The 17,637-nt window shown below is 44.1% G+C and overlaps 2 protein-coding genes across 4 annotated transcripts in view; one reads left to right on the top strand and one right to left on the bottom strand.

The window, feature by feature from the left end:
* Positions 1–734: 734 nt before the first annotated feature.
* On the bottom strand, positions 735–2,251 carry LOC131136494 (baculoviral IAP repeat-containing protein 5.1-like). 2 transcript variants are annotated; one of them, XM_058083376.1, is made up of 4 exons: positions 1,972–2,251; positions 1,100–1,239; positions 903–1,020; positions 735–828 (listed from the first exon to the last, which is right to left on the bottom strand). In XM_058083376.1, the coding sequence occupies exons 1-4, from the start codon at positions 2,095–2,097 to the stop codon at positions 742–744; spliced, it is 471 nt and encodes a 156-aa protein (XP_057939359.1). In that variant the 5' UTR covers positions 2,098–2,251; the 3' UTR covers positions 735–741. The 2 variants fall into 2 exon arrangements, with proteins under 2 accessions (XP_057939359.1, XP_057939360.1); XM_058083377.1 differs by having other exon boundaries at positions 1,130–1,239; positions 1,972–2,249.
* Positions 2,252–10,055: 7,804 nt separating this feature from the next.
* Positions 10,056–17,637, top strand: part of LOC131136491 (zinc finger protein 385A-like) — a 46,150-nt gene continuing 38,568 nt past the window's right edge. The window contains exon 1 of one of the 2 annotated variants that reach the window (XM_058083368.1): positions 10,056–10,561. In XM_058083368.1, the coding sequence (XP_057939351.1) occupies positions 10,552–10,561 (10 nt within the window). In that variant the 5' untranslated portion in view covers positions 10,056–10,551. Of the gene's footprint in view, positions 10,562–11,012; positions 11,502–17,637 lie in introns of those variants that run through there. The other variant, XM_058083369.1, reaches the window with a different exon arrangement.

A 17,637-nucleotide genomic window follows, 5' to 3' on the forward strand; every position in this document is an offset into this window, starting at 1 on the left:
AGTCCGCTTGTGTTGACAATGTTATGGCAGAAGAAAAAACCCACAAAGAACCATAACTGCACCATGACCATAACCATCATACTTTAATTTGGCTTAACCCAGAAGACTGGAGGGGCGGCCATCCCAGTCACCATCTCACCAAGCCTTCATGGAGAACTTCAACCAGCAAACTGGATCTCCTTGGCTCCGTTGGAGGAGGAGGCAGCCTGGACTCAAACAGCAGCCTGACTAGTAGACCATCAGAGGGCTTCGTTGCAATGACAATCGTGCACATTGTGCACAACTTGTGCAAACATGAGCACATTGCCCCCCCCCATTTCCAGTCTCTGGCTGGGTCTCGCTGCTCCTCCCAGAGTTAGGAGTGTTGTGACGGCTCTCCCAGCGCTCCCAGCGCTCCCAGCGCTCCCAGCCTAGCTATATGTAACAGATGTTACGGAGGCAACAGTTGGTATTGAAGGGGCGGGGCTTGGGGCCATCTGTCCAGGGTCAAGGTTTGAAAAGGGATGCTGAAGATGGCGGCACCTTCAGGAATATGGCAAGTATGCGTTGGAAAAGGAAGCGGCGACGCCATTGTCATGCAACCAGTCTTCTCATTTAAGATGCTTGTGGAAACATCTGGTAGCTTCAAGTTTGTGGCGAGTAGTTGAACCAAAGCGCTACCTTGTGGTCAGCAGCAATACTACAACAATACTACAACAACCAAGGTATTAAAAGGTTTTATTTATATTATGAACATGAATCTTAAATCAACAATTGGCACGTCAAGGACCGACGGACCTTATCTATCTCATCTCGAAGATACGCCATCCTCTTATGACAAACCTTTCTCTACAACAAAAACAAGAGATTAAGAAGACCAAACGTACGTAAGCTTCGTCTTAAATCCACGCAAGAACACTCACAACGTAAATCTTTAACCTTTCCTTCTCGATGAGGTAAAACTCCGGCACGGTCAAGTAGAGGAGGTCTTTCTTCATGGTGAGGAATCCACAAGTAGGCGAGCGTTTTATGTGCTCGTACCTGGAGTCAGGGAAGCGTCTACAAGTTAGAACGTCGGCCATGTTGCCACGTCTCATTGAATGATTTGACTTAAAGCTACCAAAAACCGAATGGATGAGGTGCAACACACCAGGGGTCATCATCAGGCTCCCAGCCCTCCAGCTCGATCAGACAGAAGAAGCAACAAACCACGTCAGGCTCATTGACACTTGGGCAGTGCACAAAGCCGGCCTTGGCCATCTGTGGACGCCAGACGGATTCTTTCAGAGTTCAACATATTTTATGGTGCCCACTAGTGAACGCAACACGGCAATAAGACTCAGATATTGAAAATATATAGCACCCATGTATGAACAAACGCCAAACAAACACCATCAATAACCAAAGACAAATCTTCTGGTTATGCAACATTATGTACAAATATTGTATAGCTCCCAAAACTTATAAAATACCAGAAATATCAGCCGGTCATGAGTGGCCCAACAGGAAAACAATGAAAACCAGGACAGGGTCATTTTTCCAGGATGGTCAAACAGGGCATGTCCTCGGAAAACAGGACCTCTGGTCACCGTGTTAGACTGGACAACTTATCAAACCGGGCCATGAAGCTCACTGGGAAGATAGATGTGATGTGAAAGAAATCCACTAGAGGGCAGTGTTCCACTTCCACGGAACCCCACTACCCAGCCCAATGGAGCGCTGATGGATACTATAGTACTAGTGATGATGCAATACTAATGTTTATGTGTACTTTAGACATAATCCAAGAGTCCATAAATATAATCCCAATCCCATCTCACCAAGCCTCCAATGGGAAGTTTCACACAGCAACAAGTCCCTTAGTGACCAAATGTTTACATGACGTTTACATAACAAACATGGCAGCCGGTGCACACTTAGCTTACTTCATCTGAAGCTAATACATCCAATACATGAAAACACAGCCGACTACTTCCAAAGTGTAGTACTCACCTTCTCAGGTGTGCAGTTACAGTCCTCTCGAAAGGGCCAGTCGGCAAAGGTTTTCTCCCGGAACTCATGACCGTACATCTTGCCGTGGACATCAAACCTTCTGGTGAAGTCTTCAATGCTGGCCATGACGTAGCCAACGTGGATTAGCCTAACGTGTGGAGCTTAGGTAGAACTTGCTGATGGACTCCCCTCAGGAGACTTCAGCAGGTGACCTTAGCAGCTTTCACAGCAGAGTCTAATTAACGCTGATTGGACTCAGATTGGTGGGCGTGCACACCCACCCCAAATCTGACAATAAATACCCTTTTGTGGGACCATCACATAGACTAAGAACAAAATAAACAAAAATACTGCTGCAATGTACCAAAATATGTTTTCATTTAGATTAAAAAACATTTGTACCCCCTTCAGGTCTTAACTAGGGATGAGCGAGTACCCCATTATCTGTAGAAACAACTAGTACTAGAACTAGAACTATAGTACTAGAACTAGAACTATAGTACTAGAACTAGAGAAGCACAGGAAATGCCATATTTTCCTCAGTTGTTGTTGTTGGTGAGCTGCCAACATTTTTATCCATAAAATTAGCTTTTTGCATTCCTATTCCTTACATTCCTAATATTCCTAATATTGCTTATATTCCTTATATTCCTAATATTCCTTATATTGCTTATATTCTTTATATTCCTTATATTGCTTATATTCCCTATATTCCTTATATTGCTTATATTCCTTATATTCCTAATATTCCTTATATTGCTTATATTCCTTATATTGCTTATATTCCTAATATTCCTTATATTGCTTATATTGCTTATATTCCTAATATTCCTTATATTCCTTATATTGCTTATATTCCTTATATTCCTAATATTCCTTATATTGCTTATATTCCTTATATTGCTTATATTCCTAATATTCCTTATATTCCTAATATTGCTTATATTGCTTATATTCCTAATATTCCTTATATTGCTTATATTCCTTATATTCCTAATATTCCTTATATTGCTTATATTCCTAATATTCCTTATATTCCTTATATTCCTAATATTCCTTATATTCCTTATATTCCTAATATTCCTTATATTGCTTATATTCCTTATATTCCTAATATTCCTTATATTGCTTATATTCCTTATATTCCTAATATTCCTTATATTGCTTATATTCCTTATATTCCTAATATCCCTTATATTGCTTATATTCCTTATATTCCTAATATTCCTTATATTCCTTGAATTTGAAGTTGTTGAAAGTATTTCTCCACAAACGTCCTTTCAGCAACGTGTTCTAAACCTCCCCCCCCCCCATGACTTCACCAACATTTGACTTTTCCTGGCCACTTCTCTGCAGCCTTACCTGCTCCTTTCTTCCTCTTCTTCATTCTGCTGCTCACTCCAAGGCCCTGCGTAGATGTTTTCACATGGAGCTGCAAGGAGAGCAGGGAGGGAGGGAGGGAGTAGATGTGGACTGGATGGGGGGGGGGGGGGGGGGGGGGTGATGCTTTGGTGCTGGTGGTGGATGCTTGACTAAGGTGCTAAGTCCAGGACTTTACCACCAAAGGTGGTACGGGTGGCAGGATATCTTCTCCTTCTTCTGACCTATTTTCCAAATAATTCAACCAATCCATCAATCTAAGGAAGTAAGTTCTGAGTCTGCCTGTGGAGTTGGAGATCTGACCTGGGAAGCTCAGGAGGTCTAATCAATGTGGGGGGCAGGTAAGAATGGAACCTTTTTCTGTCCGCTCTTACTGTCTGATTGGAATGATCTTTTTAACACGTCTATATGCAACCCCCAACACCCACTCGGTCTGGTTTGAGTGGCATCAAATCTATGTTGGGGGGTATACCACAGACCAAGTGGACCCCCCAAAATAGGAGTAAATCATCCCAAAGGTGTGTAATGATCTTAGCATGTTACGTGTAGTTTATTAGAGCATGCTGGTGGCCCTCAGGCTGCTTTACTGTTTGTTCGTGTAACCAAGCTTTTTAGGACGGTTGCATGTGAAACAACGATGTTGGGGGGGTATACTACAGACCAAGTGGACCCCCCAAAATAGGAGTAAATCATCCCAAATGTGTGTAATGATCTTAGCATGTTACGTGTAGTTTATTAGAGCATGCTGGTGGCCCTCAGGCTGCTTTACTGTTTGTTCGTGTAACCAACCTTTTTAGGATGGTAGCGTGTGAAACGACGATGTTGGGGGGGTATACTACAGACCAAGTGGACCCCTGAAAATAGGAGTAAATCATCCCAAAGGTGTGTAATGATCTTAGCATGTTACGTGTAGTTTATTAGAGCATGCTGGTGGCCCTCAGGCTGCTTTACTGTTTGTTCGTGTAACCAAGCTTTTTAGGATGGTAGCGTCTGAAACGACGACGGCCGCTCATCAAGCTATCACCTAGCAACTGTCAAAACACATTTTCAACACATTTCAGCCTTCAAAATAAGAGCGCCACACATCCTGTCTAATAGTGGCAATAAAATAAGAGTGTCATTAAGAATGTGCTTTCCCACTATGAGGATGTCCGAGTGTAAACGCCAGACGGCGAGGATGAGAAATACTGGAGGTGCCAGTGGTTTTGGTTTCAGCCCATAAGAGCAGCGACGGTGCTGCTCCTGTGTGATGGGAATTAGGTTGGAAAGAAAGATGTCCTGTTCTCCAGCGGGGGTGTAAAAACGTCACGGACGTGTTAGTCTGACAGTCAACTTCAACATTCTCTTTCTGGGGGACGGCAAAGGTCTCTACACACAAACAGCTTCAGTCCAAACTGTGAGTTCTATTGGCCTCTGTGATGACTTACACGGGACTATGCAGATCTTAGATCCGATATGGACATTTAGACCACAGGACCAATATCTAAGATCACTTTAACTAACATTATTTTGGGGGGAATTTTGCCCATAAGTCTGTTGTTAGCTAGCTCGTGAACGAGAGGTCATCGTGATCACTGTGGGCTGACTCAGCTGTAATGTTCTTCATGCTCTTCATGAGCTGCAATGTTCTTCATGCTCTTCATGAGCTGTAATGTTCTTCATGCTCTTCATGAGCTGTAATGTTCTTCATGAGCTGTAATGTTCTTCATGCTCTTCATGAGCTGTAATGTTCTTCATGCTCTTCATGAGCTGTAATGTTCTTCATGCTCTTCATGAGCTGTAATGTTCTTCATGCTCTTCATGAGCTGCAATGTTCTTCATGGTCTTCATGAGCTGTAATGTTCTTCATGCTCTTCATGAGTTGTAATGTTCTTCATGCTCTTCATGAGCTGTAATGTTCTTCATGCTCTTCATGAGCTGTAATGTTCTTCATGCTCTTCATGAGCTGTAATGTCCTTCATGCTCTTCATGAGCTGTAATGTTCTTCATGAAGTTATCAGTAGAGCTCATTGTGGGACTTGTGTAATACGTTGGGACTGATCTCCTGGTAGCACTGGAATACCTCAATACCTCAGCTTTAGGGGGGAAGTGCGAGTATGCTATTGGCTACTGCTCAGCGGGCACCGCCTGACCTTTGACCCTTGTAGTCAGGCTCTAAATTCACCACCGTGGTGCCACAAGAAACCCAAAGCCATCATAGAGGACCTCAGTGCAGACTGTGGGTCAACAACAAGCCTCCATGTGGGGGGGGGGGGGGGGGGGGGGGGGGGGGACCACCACGGTGGGCTCAGGTTCTTGACGTATGACTGGAGTGTAAGCTGCCTATGAATGACTATCCTGGGTGTCCAGTAAATGCAAAAGGTTTGATGTTCCCTCTGTCCAGTTTTATAGTTTTATATAGTTTTAATATGACTTTTCCCATCCATAAAGTACATAAACATACAGTATAAGCACTTCCCTTTCATTCCGGATGTTGCTGGAGGTGTGTCTCCATGGTCACACCAGGAGAGGGCAGCAAAACCCACGTAACCGTTCATCCTTTCTATGTCGTGTACATCTACATCATATTATGTGTCTAATACCCTTTTTGTACAGCAGAGGGCGCCATTGTGCATATAAATACTGCAAGGCAGTGGTTCCCCAACATCACATACCCCTTCAGACATTTGACCGGAAGCCATGCACCCCCAACTCCTGCACTCGTAAAAAAACATAAACTTCATTATGTTCATTAACTAGAAATATTGAAGATAGCTCATTGGAAATATATATTACCATCCTACATATCTTCCCTTTCAATCCATTTCATTTGACTCTTTCCAATGTTGATGTCGTCCTAAAACTGAATATTCTGTGGGTTCAAAGTTCACCAAAAATGTCCCAAAACTCTGGCAGAATGAAAATGGCTGCCAGTCAATGAGTTAAGAGTTCATTTTATTTTTTATGTAATAAAAGTATATTGTTTTTTTTCCCATAATTTTTGTTCATACATGGTAAGTCAGGGGTCTCCAACCAGTAGCTCATGAGCTACTTGTAGCTCGTAACCAATTGGAGCCCCTCGGGCGTGAGACCAATCACAGTGGACTGTACGTGGCCACTATAGCTGGAATAGGTGCAGATTCTGGAAGATCCAGAAAGCTTTCTGTGCAGGTTATTGTGTGTAGCCGCTCTCTAGGAGTCCACTTTAGGAGAACACTTTACTCTAATAAGCATCGCTGCAAGTCTTCCTATGGACAAATATCATTCCAATAAATAGCCAAATATCATTTCTATAAATAGCCAAATATCATTCCTATAAATAGCCAAATATCATTCCTATAAATGGTCAAATATCATTCCTATAAATGGCCAAATATCATTCCTATAAATGGTCAAATATCATTCCTATAAATGGCCAAATATCATACCTATAAATGGCCAAATATCATACCTATAAATGGCCAAATATAATTCCTATAAATGGCCAAATATCATTCCTATAAATAGCCAAATATCATTCCTATAAATGGCCAAATATCATACCTATAAATGGCCAAATATCATACCTATAAATGGCCAAATATAATTCCTATAAATGGCCAAATATCATTCCTATAAATAGCCAAATATCATTCCTATCAATTGCATTCATAAAGAGCGTAGCAGCACAGCATGTGATCAGGTCATATTGTTATTCCTAGAAAATATTTCTCTCTCGGTTCCACAACATGTCTCCCGTGAGCTGAGAGATGACAGAGGTCATCACGCCATCGTCACAATAAACAATCTTTGGTCAGCTGCAAATGAACACCCCCAATTATCCAATTCCCTCACCTTCTCCTGGGCTCACCTGTCCGATGAAGCCATCCGTCCCGAGGCCTTCCGACGCCCGCCGTCTCCTTGTCCTCCGCCTCCATCGTCTTTCCCATCGGTGACACGGGATCACGGTGCTCCGATTTCACCTTCTCATCATGACATCCATTAAAGTGGCACTGGACCCGGGGCCCCCTTTGGCTTGACAGCACATTAGCACCAGGACCATTGAACACAGACAAGGACCATCTCTGAATTATTGATAGCATGACAACTAATGAGGAAACCCGACCTCAACTTTGGTGCTGACAAGCACACACAAAGCTATAAACAAAGCTATACATAAAGCTATATACAAAGCTATATACAAAGCTATAAACAAAGCTATAAACAAAGCTATAAACAAAGCTATACGCAAAGCTATAAACAAAGCTATATGCAAAGCTATACGCAAAGCTATACGCAAAGCTATACGCAAAGCTATACGCAAAGCTATAAACAAAGCTATAAACAAAGCTATACATAAAGCTATATACAAAACTATATACATAGCTATAAACAAAGCTATAAACAAAGCTATATACAAAGCTATACATAAAGCTATAAACAAAGCTATATACAAAGCTATAAACAAAGCTATATACAAAGCTATACATAAAGCTATAAACAAAGCTATACATAAAGCTATAAACAAAGCTATACGCAAAGCTATATACAAAGCTATATGCAAAGCTATATACAAAGCTATATACAAAGCTATAAACAAAGCTATATACAAAGCTATATACAAAGCTATAAACAAAGCTATATACAAAGCTATATACAAAGCTATATACAAAGCTATAAACAAAGCTATAAACAAAGCTATATACAAAGCTATATACAAAGCTATAAACAAAGCTATAAACAAAGCTATATACAAAGCTATATACAAAGCTATACACAAAGCTATACGCAAAGCTATAAACAAAGCTATAAACAAAGCTATAAACAAAGCTATACGCAAAGCTATAAACAAAGCTATATACAAAGCTATACACAAAGCTATACGCAAAGCTATACGCAAAGCTATAAACAAAGCTATATACAAAGCTATATACAAAGCTATAAACAAAGCTATATACAAAGCTATATACAAAGCTATATACAAAGCTATAAACAAAGCTATATACAAAGCTATATACAAAGCTATAAACAAAGCTATATACAAAGCTATATACAACGCTATAAACAAAGCTATATACAACGCTATAAACAAAGCTATACACAAAGCTATACACAAAGCTATATACAAAGCTATATGCAAAGCTATATACAAAGCTATATACAAAGCTATATACAAAGCTATATACAAAGCTATATACAAAGCTATATACAAAGCTATATACAAAGCTATATACAAAGCTATAAACAAAGCTATATACAAAGCTATATACAAAGCTATATACAAAGCTATAAACAAAGCTATAAACAAAGCTATATACAAAGCTATATACAAAGCTATATACAAAGCTATATGCAGCACATCGCTGTATGGATGGATTGGATCATTTTGGACCAGGAATAGTCACTGTCCTTATACTGGATTACACAACAGGAAAGACCATTTATGAATATGATAATAAACATGTTACAGTCATAAAAAAGGAAAACAACATGAACACATATTACTTTCCCTTTTCTGTTCATTATAACACCAGGAAACAAGTTCATATCAGCAAGCTAACAATGGACGTTTAATTGGAGATTAATCCGTTTAATTGGAGATTTGCTAATTTAATTCAACTGACCAAATCCGGTCCCTATGAAGCCATCTTAAAGTTCTTTGTGTTTACATCCAGTGTTGCTAGCAGCGTTGTCAGGAAGCCTTTGTGTGAGGAGGGTGCTTTAGTGTGGCAGTGGTTGGGTTTGTGTTGCTGGAAGAGCGAGTGAAGGCAGCATGGAGGACAAGAGGAGGTGCCGTGAACATCAGGCAGCAGTTTCTGTCGCCCCGGGCTAACGTGCTAGCTATGGATGTGTTAGCAAGAATGCACGCCCACAGGGATTATTTTTTGACAGCTTTGTTAAGCCTCCCTTTAAGGGCAGAGCTTTGCAGGAACATTACCAACGCCGGTGTGCTTTTCAAAAGGTCCTCCTTCTGCTGTGTTGTTGGAGTGGAGCTTCAGGAGAGCATCCGCCCTTACTGAAGACCCCAGTCGTCTCTTTTTGTCACTCCACATTTCTTCATCCCCAGCCATCCACGTTCTATGACGCTTAGGGTTACGCTGGAGCCCACCCCAGCTGTCTTTGGGCGAGAGGCGGGCTGCACCCTGGACGGGCCGCCAGCCAATCACAGCACCCCGCTGTCACTTTGTGTTACGTTTAATATCTGCCCGTCCTTCCGAGTGCTTCCTCTGCCCCGTCACTTTCTATTTCATCTCTTCTTTCTGCACGCCACCCCCACCATCACCCCCGCCCCCGCCCCCACCCCCACCCCTGTCTGGATAGGTAACCTTGCCTGAGTAGGTTAAGAAAAAGGAGGCACAAGGATCCAAATAGAGAGGAGGTTAATCCTTTGGCAAGTCCACCGACACACGAGAGTCAAAGGACACGTAGAGGAGAGAAGCAGTGGACACAAACGGCAATAAACAGATGTGACAGTCAAACAGCCCGCAGGGAGGTGGAGCTGTGTGTGTGTGTGTGTGTGTGCACGTGTGTGCATGTGTGTGCGGAGACAGGGGGGTTGTGGGAAAGCACTGTGAGAAAGCGCGGTGGGAGGAGATAACATTCTCAGTCATGACTTCCTCTCTGCATGATGACAAGCGTCTGCGGCGGCTCCCATTGGTCGCGGCTGCCACCAATCAGAGCGAAGGCATGCAAGGTGCCTCTGGGTTATACCCAACCCCAAAACGGGAGACTCAGCCTCGGAAAGCGAGTGCGTGTCCGAGGCAGGGACGTGCGTGAAGCTCTTTGCCTTCATTATGGAACGACACTTGAGGAGAACTTGTCTGTCAGCCGTTTCTCCGAGATCACCGCAATCCCTCCTGGCTGCTGGAGAATGAGATCTTGGCTCCGTGGACTCCTGCTCTGATTGGTTACCTCACTTTGGGTTCCCCCTCCCCTTCCAGACTCTGCTCGCGCTCTCTTCCCCTTTGCAACTAAACCAGTCCATAGTATCTTCAGGCTTACCTGAGCCACAGCTGCAGGAACACTGGACCCCTCCTCCACATGCACGCACACACACACACACACACACACACACACACACACACACACAGGTAGCCAGGCACCCCGGCCGGCATCTCCACCAGCAGATGTCATCTTCACATGAACCTCTGTGAGTTGCCTCCTGGATTGTGGAGGACGTCTCTGCGGACGGACTATTGATCACTGAGGGACGATACGGGGGCGCCAGAGCCGACACGCAGCATGATATTGGGTGAGTGTGCGTCTGGTTGTTGATGCATGGAAGGTCAAGGATGTTGCGTCCCTAAATCCATCCCATCATTAGGACGCTCTGCCCGCTTTGGAGCCCATCTGTCAGCAAAGCTCAGCGTGTCATTATGGGATGCCGCGGACAGGGCAGGTGTGACTGATGACAGCGAAGGTCAAAGTCCTTAGAGCTCAACTGTATGATTTGATTGGCTGTTGGGGTCACATGACCCAGCTCACATGACCTGAAGACGCTTAGCAAAGTCGACCGTGTGAGTTGATGATGATTGCGTCTTTTGAATGTAAAAAGTTGAAGGTTACGAGATCTTGCCAGGAGACCAATGATGCGTTGATGATGTCACCGTACCACCAAGAACTTGGTCAGCGTTCTGTTGGCATCCATATGTTGCTCCCAGACGTGAAGGATCGTACTTACATGTGGGAATTATATTTATATGAAATTTAGTGTCCTCATATGTGGATATGATGTCTTGCCAAGTATACTGTATGTACTATATGAATATGAACTACCTCTGTTTACATGTACGTTGGATTCAGTCTCTCGGTTTAGCGTTTAGCTCTCCAGTCATGTCGTGTTCTGACTCAGCCAGCACTTCGGTATTTAGTATTCCGGCCTCATAGTGGCCGTGCCAGAGAGGGACCAGCATGCCTGACGTAGCTGCCTTGTGGATTCGCCGCTGTAAGTCCAAATGACCAATCATGCACGCACGGACGTGTCCAAGCTAGCAGGGGCGTGTTTATGATGTTTACCACCATCGATGCCAGCATCTGCTAGCATACTCACTTGAGTGCGCGTGTCAGGGAGTCTGCGTGCGTTAATTGTTTTGCTGCGTTCACCGCCGGAGACGCCACTTTGCGTTAACGCCTGCCTAGACGATTCAGGGCGAGCGTGTTTTTCAATGATGATGCAGATTACGCAACAACACGTGAGCCCGCATGCAAGTTTTACTTTGCAATGTTTGTACTTCTTGGAGTTTACCACCCGTTTGGTTTGGTTGTTGTGTCTGCGGCTGCTCCGGGGGGGCGATTTAACAGTTAGACAAGCCCCGTCTTGATCAGCGTGCTGCTGGGAGGAACTCTTGGAAAACGTATTTGGTCGGCACGTGTGAACGCCAGCGGTCGTTAGCGGTCAGCTGCTACAGCGACAACGTTAGCGGTCAGCTGCTACAGCGACAACGTTAGCGGTCAGCTGCTGCAGCGACAAACTCCATCAGCACAGACATTTTTCCTTAAATAAGACCACTCTCTGCTTTCAGTGCATTTAAGGGTGGGTGGGATCTTCCACTTTAACACAACCCCCCCCACCGTATGATTCCCCCAGTCTACCATTCTGCTCCATTTACATGCTGATGTGCTGTTGAGCAATTTGACATTTGTGGCTTTCATCGTCTGAAAAGGGTAATGTCATTGGAATGACCTTTGCGATAAGGATGTCATTGTAACGACCTTTGCGATAAGGACGTGTGCTGATGCGGACCTTCTACCATCATATTCGGTGCAATGATACAAATCTGGAAATGTTCTACACACGTTTCTCTGACAAGTATTAATAATAACAAAGGATAAAAAAAATCCTATTTAGATGAAAAACTGCTTGTACAGCGTGAAGGTGTGTACTTACTGACTGCATCAACATCAACATGCTGCTATGAGCTGTTGGTTTGGAATGACCTTGAGCAGATACGACCTTCATATAACCTCTTTGTTTTGCATTGGTGCCAATTTAGGAGTAAAATAGCTTGGAGGTGGAGATGTAGGTGCCAAATAGTCCAAATAGTCCAACTAGCGATAATGGCAGGAGATGCTTTGTGCTCAACGTGGAGCTGCAGAAGGTCTACTAACATTATTGCGCCTGGAGGGTTCTTCCTGGAGGCTGTACTTGTTAGACAAGACGTGTCTTTGCCACGGTCACCACAAATGCTGCATGATGGCAGTTTGACAGGCGGGAAACATTCCCGGGACGCTCCACTTTGTTAGCTTCATGGGAACAATTTGTGGCGCAGGGAGCCCGAGCCCCCCCCCCCCCAGTTGATGTTCGGATGTCGTATGTTTCATCTGGCTGTCCATCCGAGTCAGCGCTCACCTCCTCGGCTCGGGGCAATGCAGGCCATCTGTCTCTTTGTCTTTGTTTTTGGGAGCCCACTTCGGGCGCGGTCTGTCTTCACGAATCCTCCTTCTCCGATGACCTGTCCGCATAGCTAACGCTCACTCCATTCACTCACTCCTCACCCCCCCTCTGGTCCACCCTCACCTGGCCCATGGAGGTCAACAAGTCACATAAGAGAGAATGTATTCTTTGAGCACAAACGCACTTCTTTCCCGTTTTCTCCGGTTGAGGTCAAAATGACACATTAATTAGAACGTCTTAATGAGTCAGATATTTGCTATGCGTAGAACACACTTTGTCCCACTGGGATCCTTTGCATCGCCCAGATATCGCTAAGGTGTTTTAGTGGACGAGACGCTTGGGAATTCTTGGGAATTAAATACGCTGACGAGCAACTTTTTATGCTGACTGTCCTCTTGAGTCTTGAGAGTAGACCAACGAAGCCTCAGATGATGTGAAACGTCTTCTAAGACCATCTGGACTGGCCGGGTGCAATGATCCCGTATCCGAGGACACAATGGCTTGGTTTAATGTTTGGCACTGCGGGGTGACAGGGTGCACATTCTGAGTGAAGACGGGAAGCTTCTTTATTCTTGTACCCAACTCATCGTGCAGACACACAGAGGACGTACTACCAGCTTTCAAAATAAAAGCACACTGTGCAGTCTAACTGTGTAAACAATATTCTATCTTCCATACGCAGTTGGCATTGCATGGGTGACTACATCTTCCTTCCAGCACAGGCATTACAGATGCTGTACAGAGGCTGACATCCCATTAGAAAAGTTTGCCAGATTGTTACCAATAAATAAATATGCCTTACAATTTGAGAAAGTGTATTTCACGATATAGGTTGAGGTTTGTAGCTTTTTATACAAGACTCTTAATATTGTTATATCATCATATCGTGATACAGCCCAAAAATATTGTGATATACGCTAAGGTCCATATCGCCCAACCCTGTTTTTGAAGAATGAATTCAAGTGCCAACATGTTGCCTATGAAAACTCTTCAAGGAAAAAATTGCTGTAAGTAACACACATTAATATTGTGAACTGTAGAAAACTGCATTAGTACCACACAAAAATATTTTGCCAAAACAAAGTTGTATTTTTTTCAGTCCTGTTGCATTCAGGTACATCACGATGTCCAGCGAGGCCTTCAAGGCCCAATGATTTAGCACGACAAGCTCTACCACAAAAGTACAAGGAAGTCAGACAGGCAGCTGCCTGATGAAGGCTGGCTTCCATAGCGGACTTGTGGGGGCACGCCCCGGCCCTGAGCCTCTTGGGACCGCTTGTTGATGACTACATGAAACACTTTCTCCTTTTTATTCATGCGTGCCGCGCCGCAATTTGGACCGGAGTTACATAAAAAAGTATTTTATGTTATGAATGTCACAGCAGAGAATCGTCATCTTGCCTGCTTTGCTGCAGCATCCATCTGATAAGCAGCTGGGTAGCTCCATGTGAGGGCAGATGAACGCTCTCAGACGTACGTCAGCAAGACCTCACCTAGCGTCATCGTGCACTTGAACAAAGAAAAGTGGTGTGAGACCGGTAGGTTGATATACAGATGCACAATTAGCGCTAGCTGAGATTTTTATACATTGGTCGTACCCCAAGACACATTAGACCAGGGGTGCTCATTAAGTCGATCGCGATCTACCGGTCGATCGCGGAGGTGGTACTGGTCGATCACTGGTCGATCGCGGCGTGACATTAAAAAAATATCATCCCAGCATCAATGCCGTCACTTGATTGACATACAGGGCAGCCATTCAGATGACAACTGAATGTTGCCCTTCGGGCGACCAATCACATCAAACAACGTCTCTAAGTGCAGCAGAACTTACGATGTCAGCCTATCATCCATCCCCGTTACTTGATTGACATACAGGACAACCAGTCAGATGACAACTGAATTTTGACCTTTAGGTCACCGCTCATGCGTAAACAACGATGCAAAGTGCTAAGCTAGTCGGCGAATTGCGAGATTTTAAAGCCCTCGCTAAAGTTTATGGTCACTAAAATGAGTGAAGGAGCTGGACCAAGTAAAAAGGCAAAAACTGGACCAAGTAAAAAGGCAAAAAACATATCACTTCCATACGGATATGGAATATTATACGGATATTATGATACGGATATTATCCATGACTGATAAACATTTGGAAGTGTGCTTGAGGCTGGCTATCAGCAGCTACTGTCCGGACTATGCATCCCTGGCTGGTTCAATTCAGTGCAAGTCATCAAAGTAAACTCAGGTAATTACAAAAAATGTTAATAGTTAATTATGTGTGTTTTGCAATATTGGCTCATTTGGTTATGTAAGGTACATCAACATACATTGTACGTACAAATAATCCTCAATACATTTGAAAATAAATAGATGTTTTGCATTTTTGTAGTGGGTAGATCATTTTGACTCGGTCATTTTAAAAGTAGCTCGCATGCTGAAAAAGTGTGAGCACCCCTGGATTAGATGCTACCAATGCTGTAGAAAACGCTAAAATGCTAAAGCTACCAACCATTGAGAGACGTCTTGAAGTCATCTCTTTTCTTGAGAAACTTTGGACTGTCCAGTCTGGACTTCTGGATGGGATTGGGGATCCAACACACACGTCTGGATGTTAAAGGTCGATGCCGAGGCGTTTATGGTCAACTCCTTCACACACAAATAAAACCTTGACAGCTGAGCTCAGGAGCTGAGAGGAGCTCAGTGATGGGCGGTGCTTGTCCAAGGGTCATATGCTGTCTGTGATCCGGTATTGTGTGTGATGAAACATTACATTGGACTTGACCCCCCCTTGGCCCCCCCGTGCACTAACGCTTGCTATCATCATCATATTGAATGAGCTGCATATTGTCTGAGTGACCAAGGATGCAAGATTGATATGAGATGCCACTTCACTGACAGATTGTGTGTGATGTCGTGGGGGGTGGGGGGGGGGGTGGGGGTGGGGGTGAAGACGCAGCAGCCTCTTTTCTCTTAGCCAATCCGGTTTCAGGAGGGAAACTCTTAGGTCAAAGCATCATTATGACTTCCACTCTGACTGTTTGTTTTGCGTCCAGTCGGGTGCTAATACAGGAGACCATTGTAGGAGACCAACGTAGGAGACTAATGTAGGAGACCAATGTAGGAGACCAACGTAGGAGACTAACGTAGGAGACTAATGTAGGAGACCAATGTAGGAGACCAACTTAGGAGACCAATGTAGGAGACCAACGTAGGAGACTAACGTAGGAGACCAATGTAGGAGACCAACGTAGGAGACTAATGTAGGAGACTAATGTAGGAGACTAATGTAGGAGACCAATGTAGGAGACCAATGTAGGAGACCAATGGAGACCAACGTAGGAGACTAATGTAGGAGACCATTGTAGGAGACCAACGTAGGAGACTAATGTAGGAGACCAATGTAGGAGACCAACGTAGGAGACTAATGTAGGAGACCAATGTAGGAGACCAACTTAGGAGACCAATGTAGGAGACCAACGTAGGAGACTAACGTAGGAGACCAATGTAGGAGACCAACGTAGGAGACTAATGTAGGAGACTAATGTAGGAGACTAATGTAGGAGACCAATGTAGGAGACCAATGTAGGAGACCAATGGAGACCAACGTAGGAGACTAATGTAGGAGACCATTGTAGGAGACCAACGTAGGAGACTAATGTAGGAGACCAATGTAGGAGACCAACGTAGGAGACTAATGTAGGAGACCAATGTAGGAGACCAATGTAGGAGACCAATGTAGGAGACTAATGTAGGAGACCAATGTAGGAGACCAATGTAGGAGACCAATGTAGGAGACCAATGTAGGAGACCAATGTAGGAGACCAATGTAGGAGACCAATGTAGGAGACCAATGTAGGAGACCAATGTAGGAGACCAATGTAGGAGACCAACGTAGGAGACCAATGTAGGAGACCAACGTAGGAGACTAACGTAGGAGACCAATGTAGGAGACCAACGTAGGAGACTAATGTAGGAGACTAATGTAGGAGACTAATGTAGGAGACCAATGTAGGAGACCAATGTAGGAGACCAATGTAGGAGACCAATGTAGGAGACCAATGTAGGAGACCAATGTAGGAGACCAACGTAGGAGACCAATGTAGGAGACCATTGTAGGAGACCAACGTAGGAGACTAATGTAGGAGACCAATGTAGGAGACCAACGTAGGAGACCAATGTAGGAGACCAATGTAGGAGACCAATGTAGGAGACTAATGTAGGAGACCAATGTAGGAGACCAATGTAGGAGACCAATGTAGGAGACCAATGTAGGAGACCAATGTAGGAGACCAATGTAGGAGACCAATGTAGGAGACCAACGTAGGAGACTAATGTAGGAGACTAACGTAGGAGACCAACGTAGGAGACCAATGTAGGAGACCAATGTAGGAGACCAATGTAGGAGACCAATGTAGGAGACCAACGTAGGAGACCAACGTAGGAGACTAATGTAGGAGACCAATGTAGGAGACTAATGTAGGAGACTAATGTAGGAGACCATTGTAGGAGACCAACGTAGGAGACTAATGTAGGAGACCAATGTAGGAGACCAATGTAGGAGACCAATGTAGGAGACTAATGTAGGAGACCAATGTAGGAGACCAATGTAGGAGACCAATGTAGGAGACCAATGTAGGAGACCAATGTAGGAGACCAACGTAGGAGACCAATGTAGGAGACCAATGTAGGAGACCAATGTAGGAGACTAATGTAGGAGACCAACGTAGGAGACCAATGTAGGAGACCAACGTAGGAGACCAACGTAGGAGACCAATGTAGGAGACCAACGTAGGAGACCAACATAGGAGACCAACGTAGGAGACCAATGTAGGAGACCAACGTAGGAGACCAATGTAGGAGACCAACGTAGGAGACTAATGTAGGAGACCAATGTAGGAGACCAATGTAGGAGACCAATGTAGGAGACTAATGTAGGA

The sequence above is a fragment of the Doryrhamphus excisus genome, chromosome 10, assembly GCF_030265055.1.
Source record: "Doryrhamphus excisus isolate RoL2022-K1 chromosome 10, RoL_Dexc_1.0, whole genome shotgun sequence".
NCBI classification, from domain to species: domain Eukaryota; kingdom Metazoa; phylum Chordata; class Actinopteri; order Syngnathiformes; family Syngnathidae; genus Doryrhamphus; species Doryrhamphus excisus.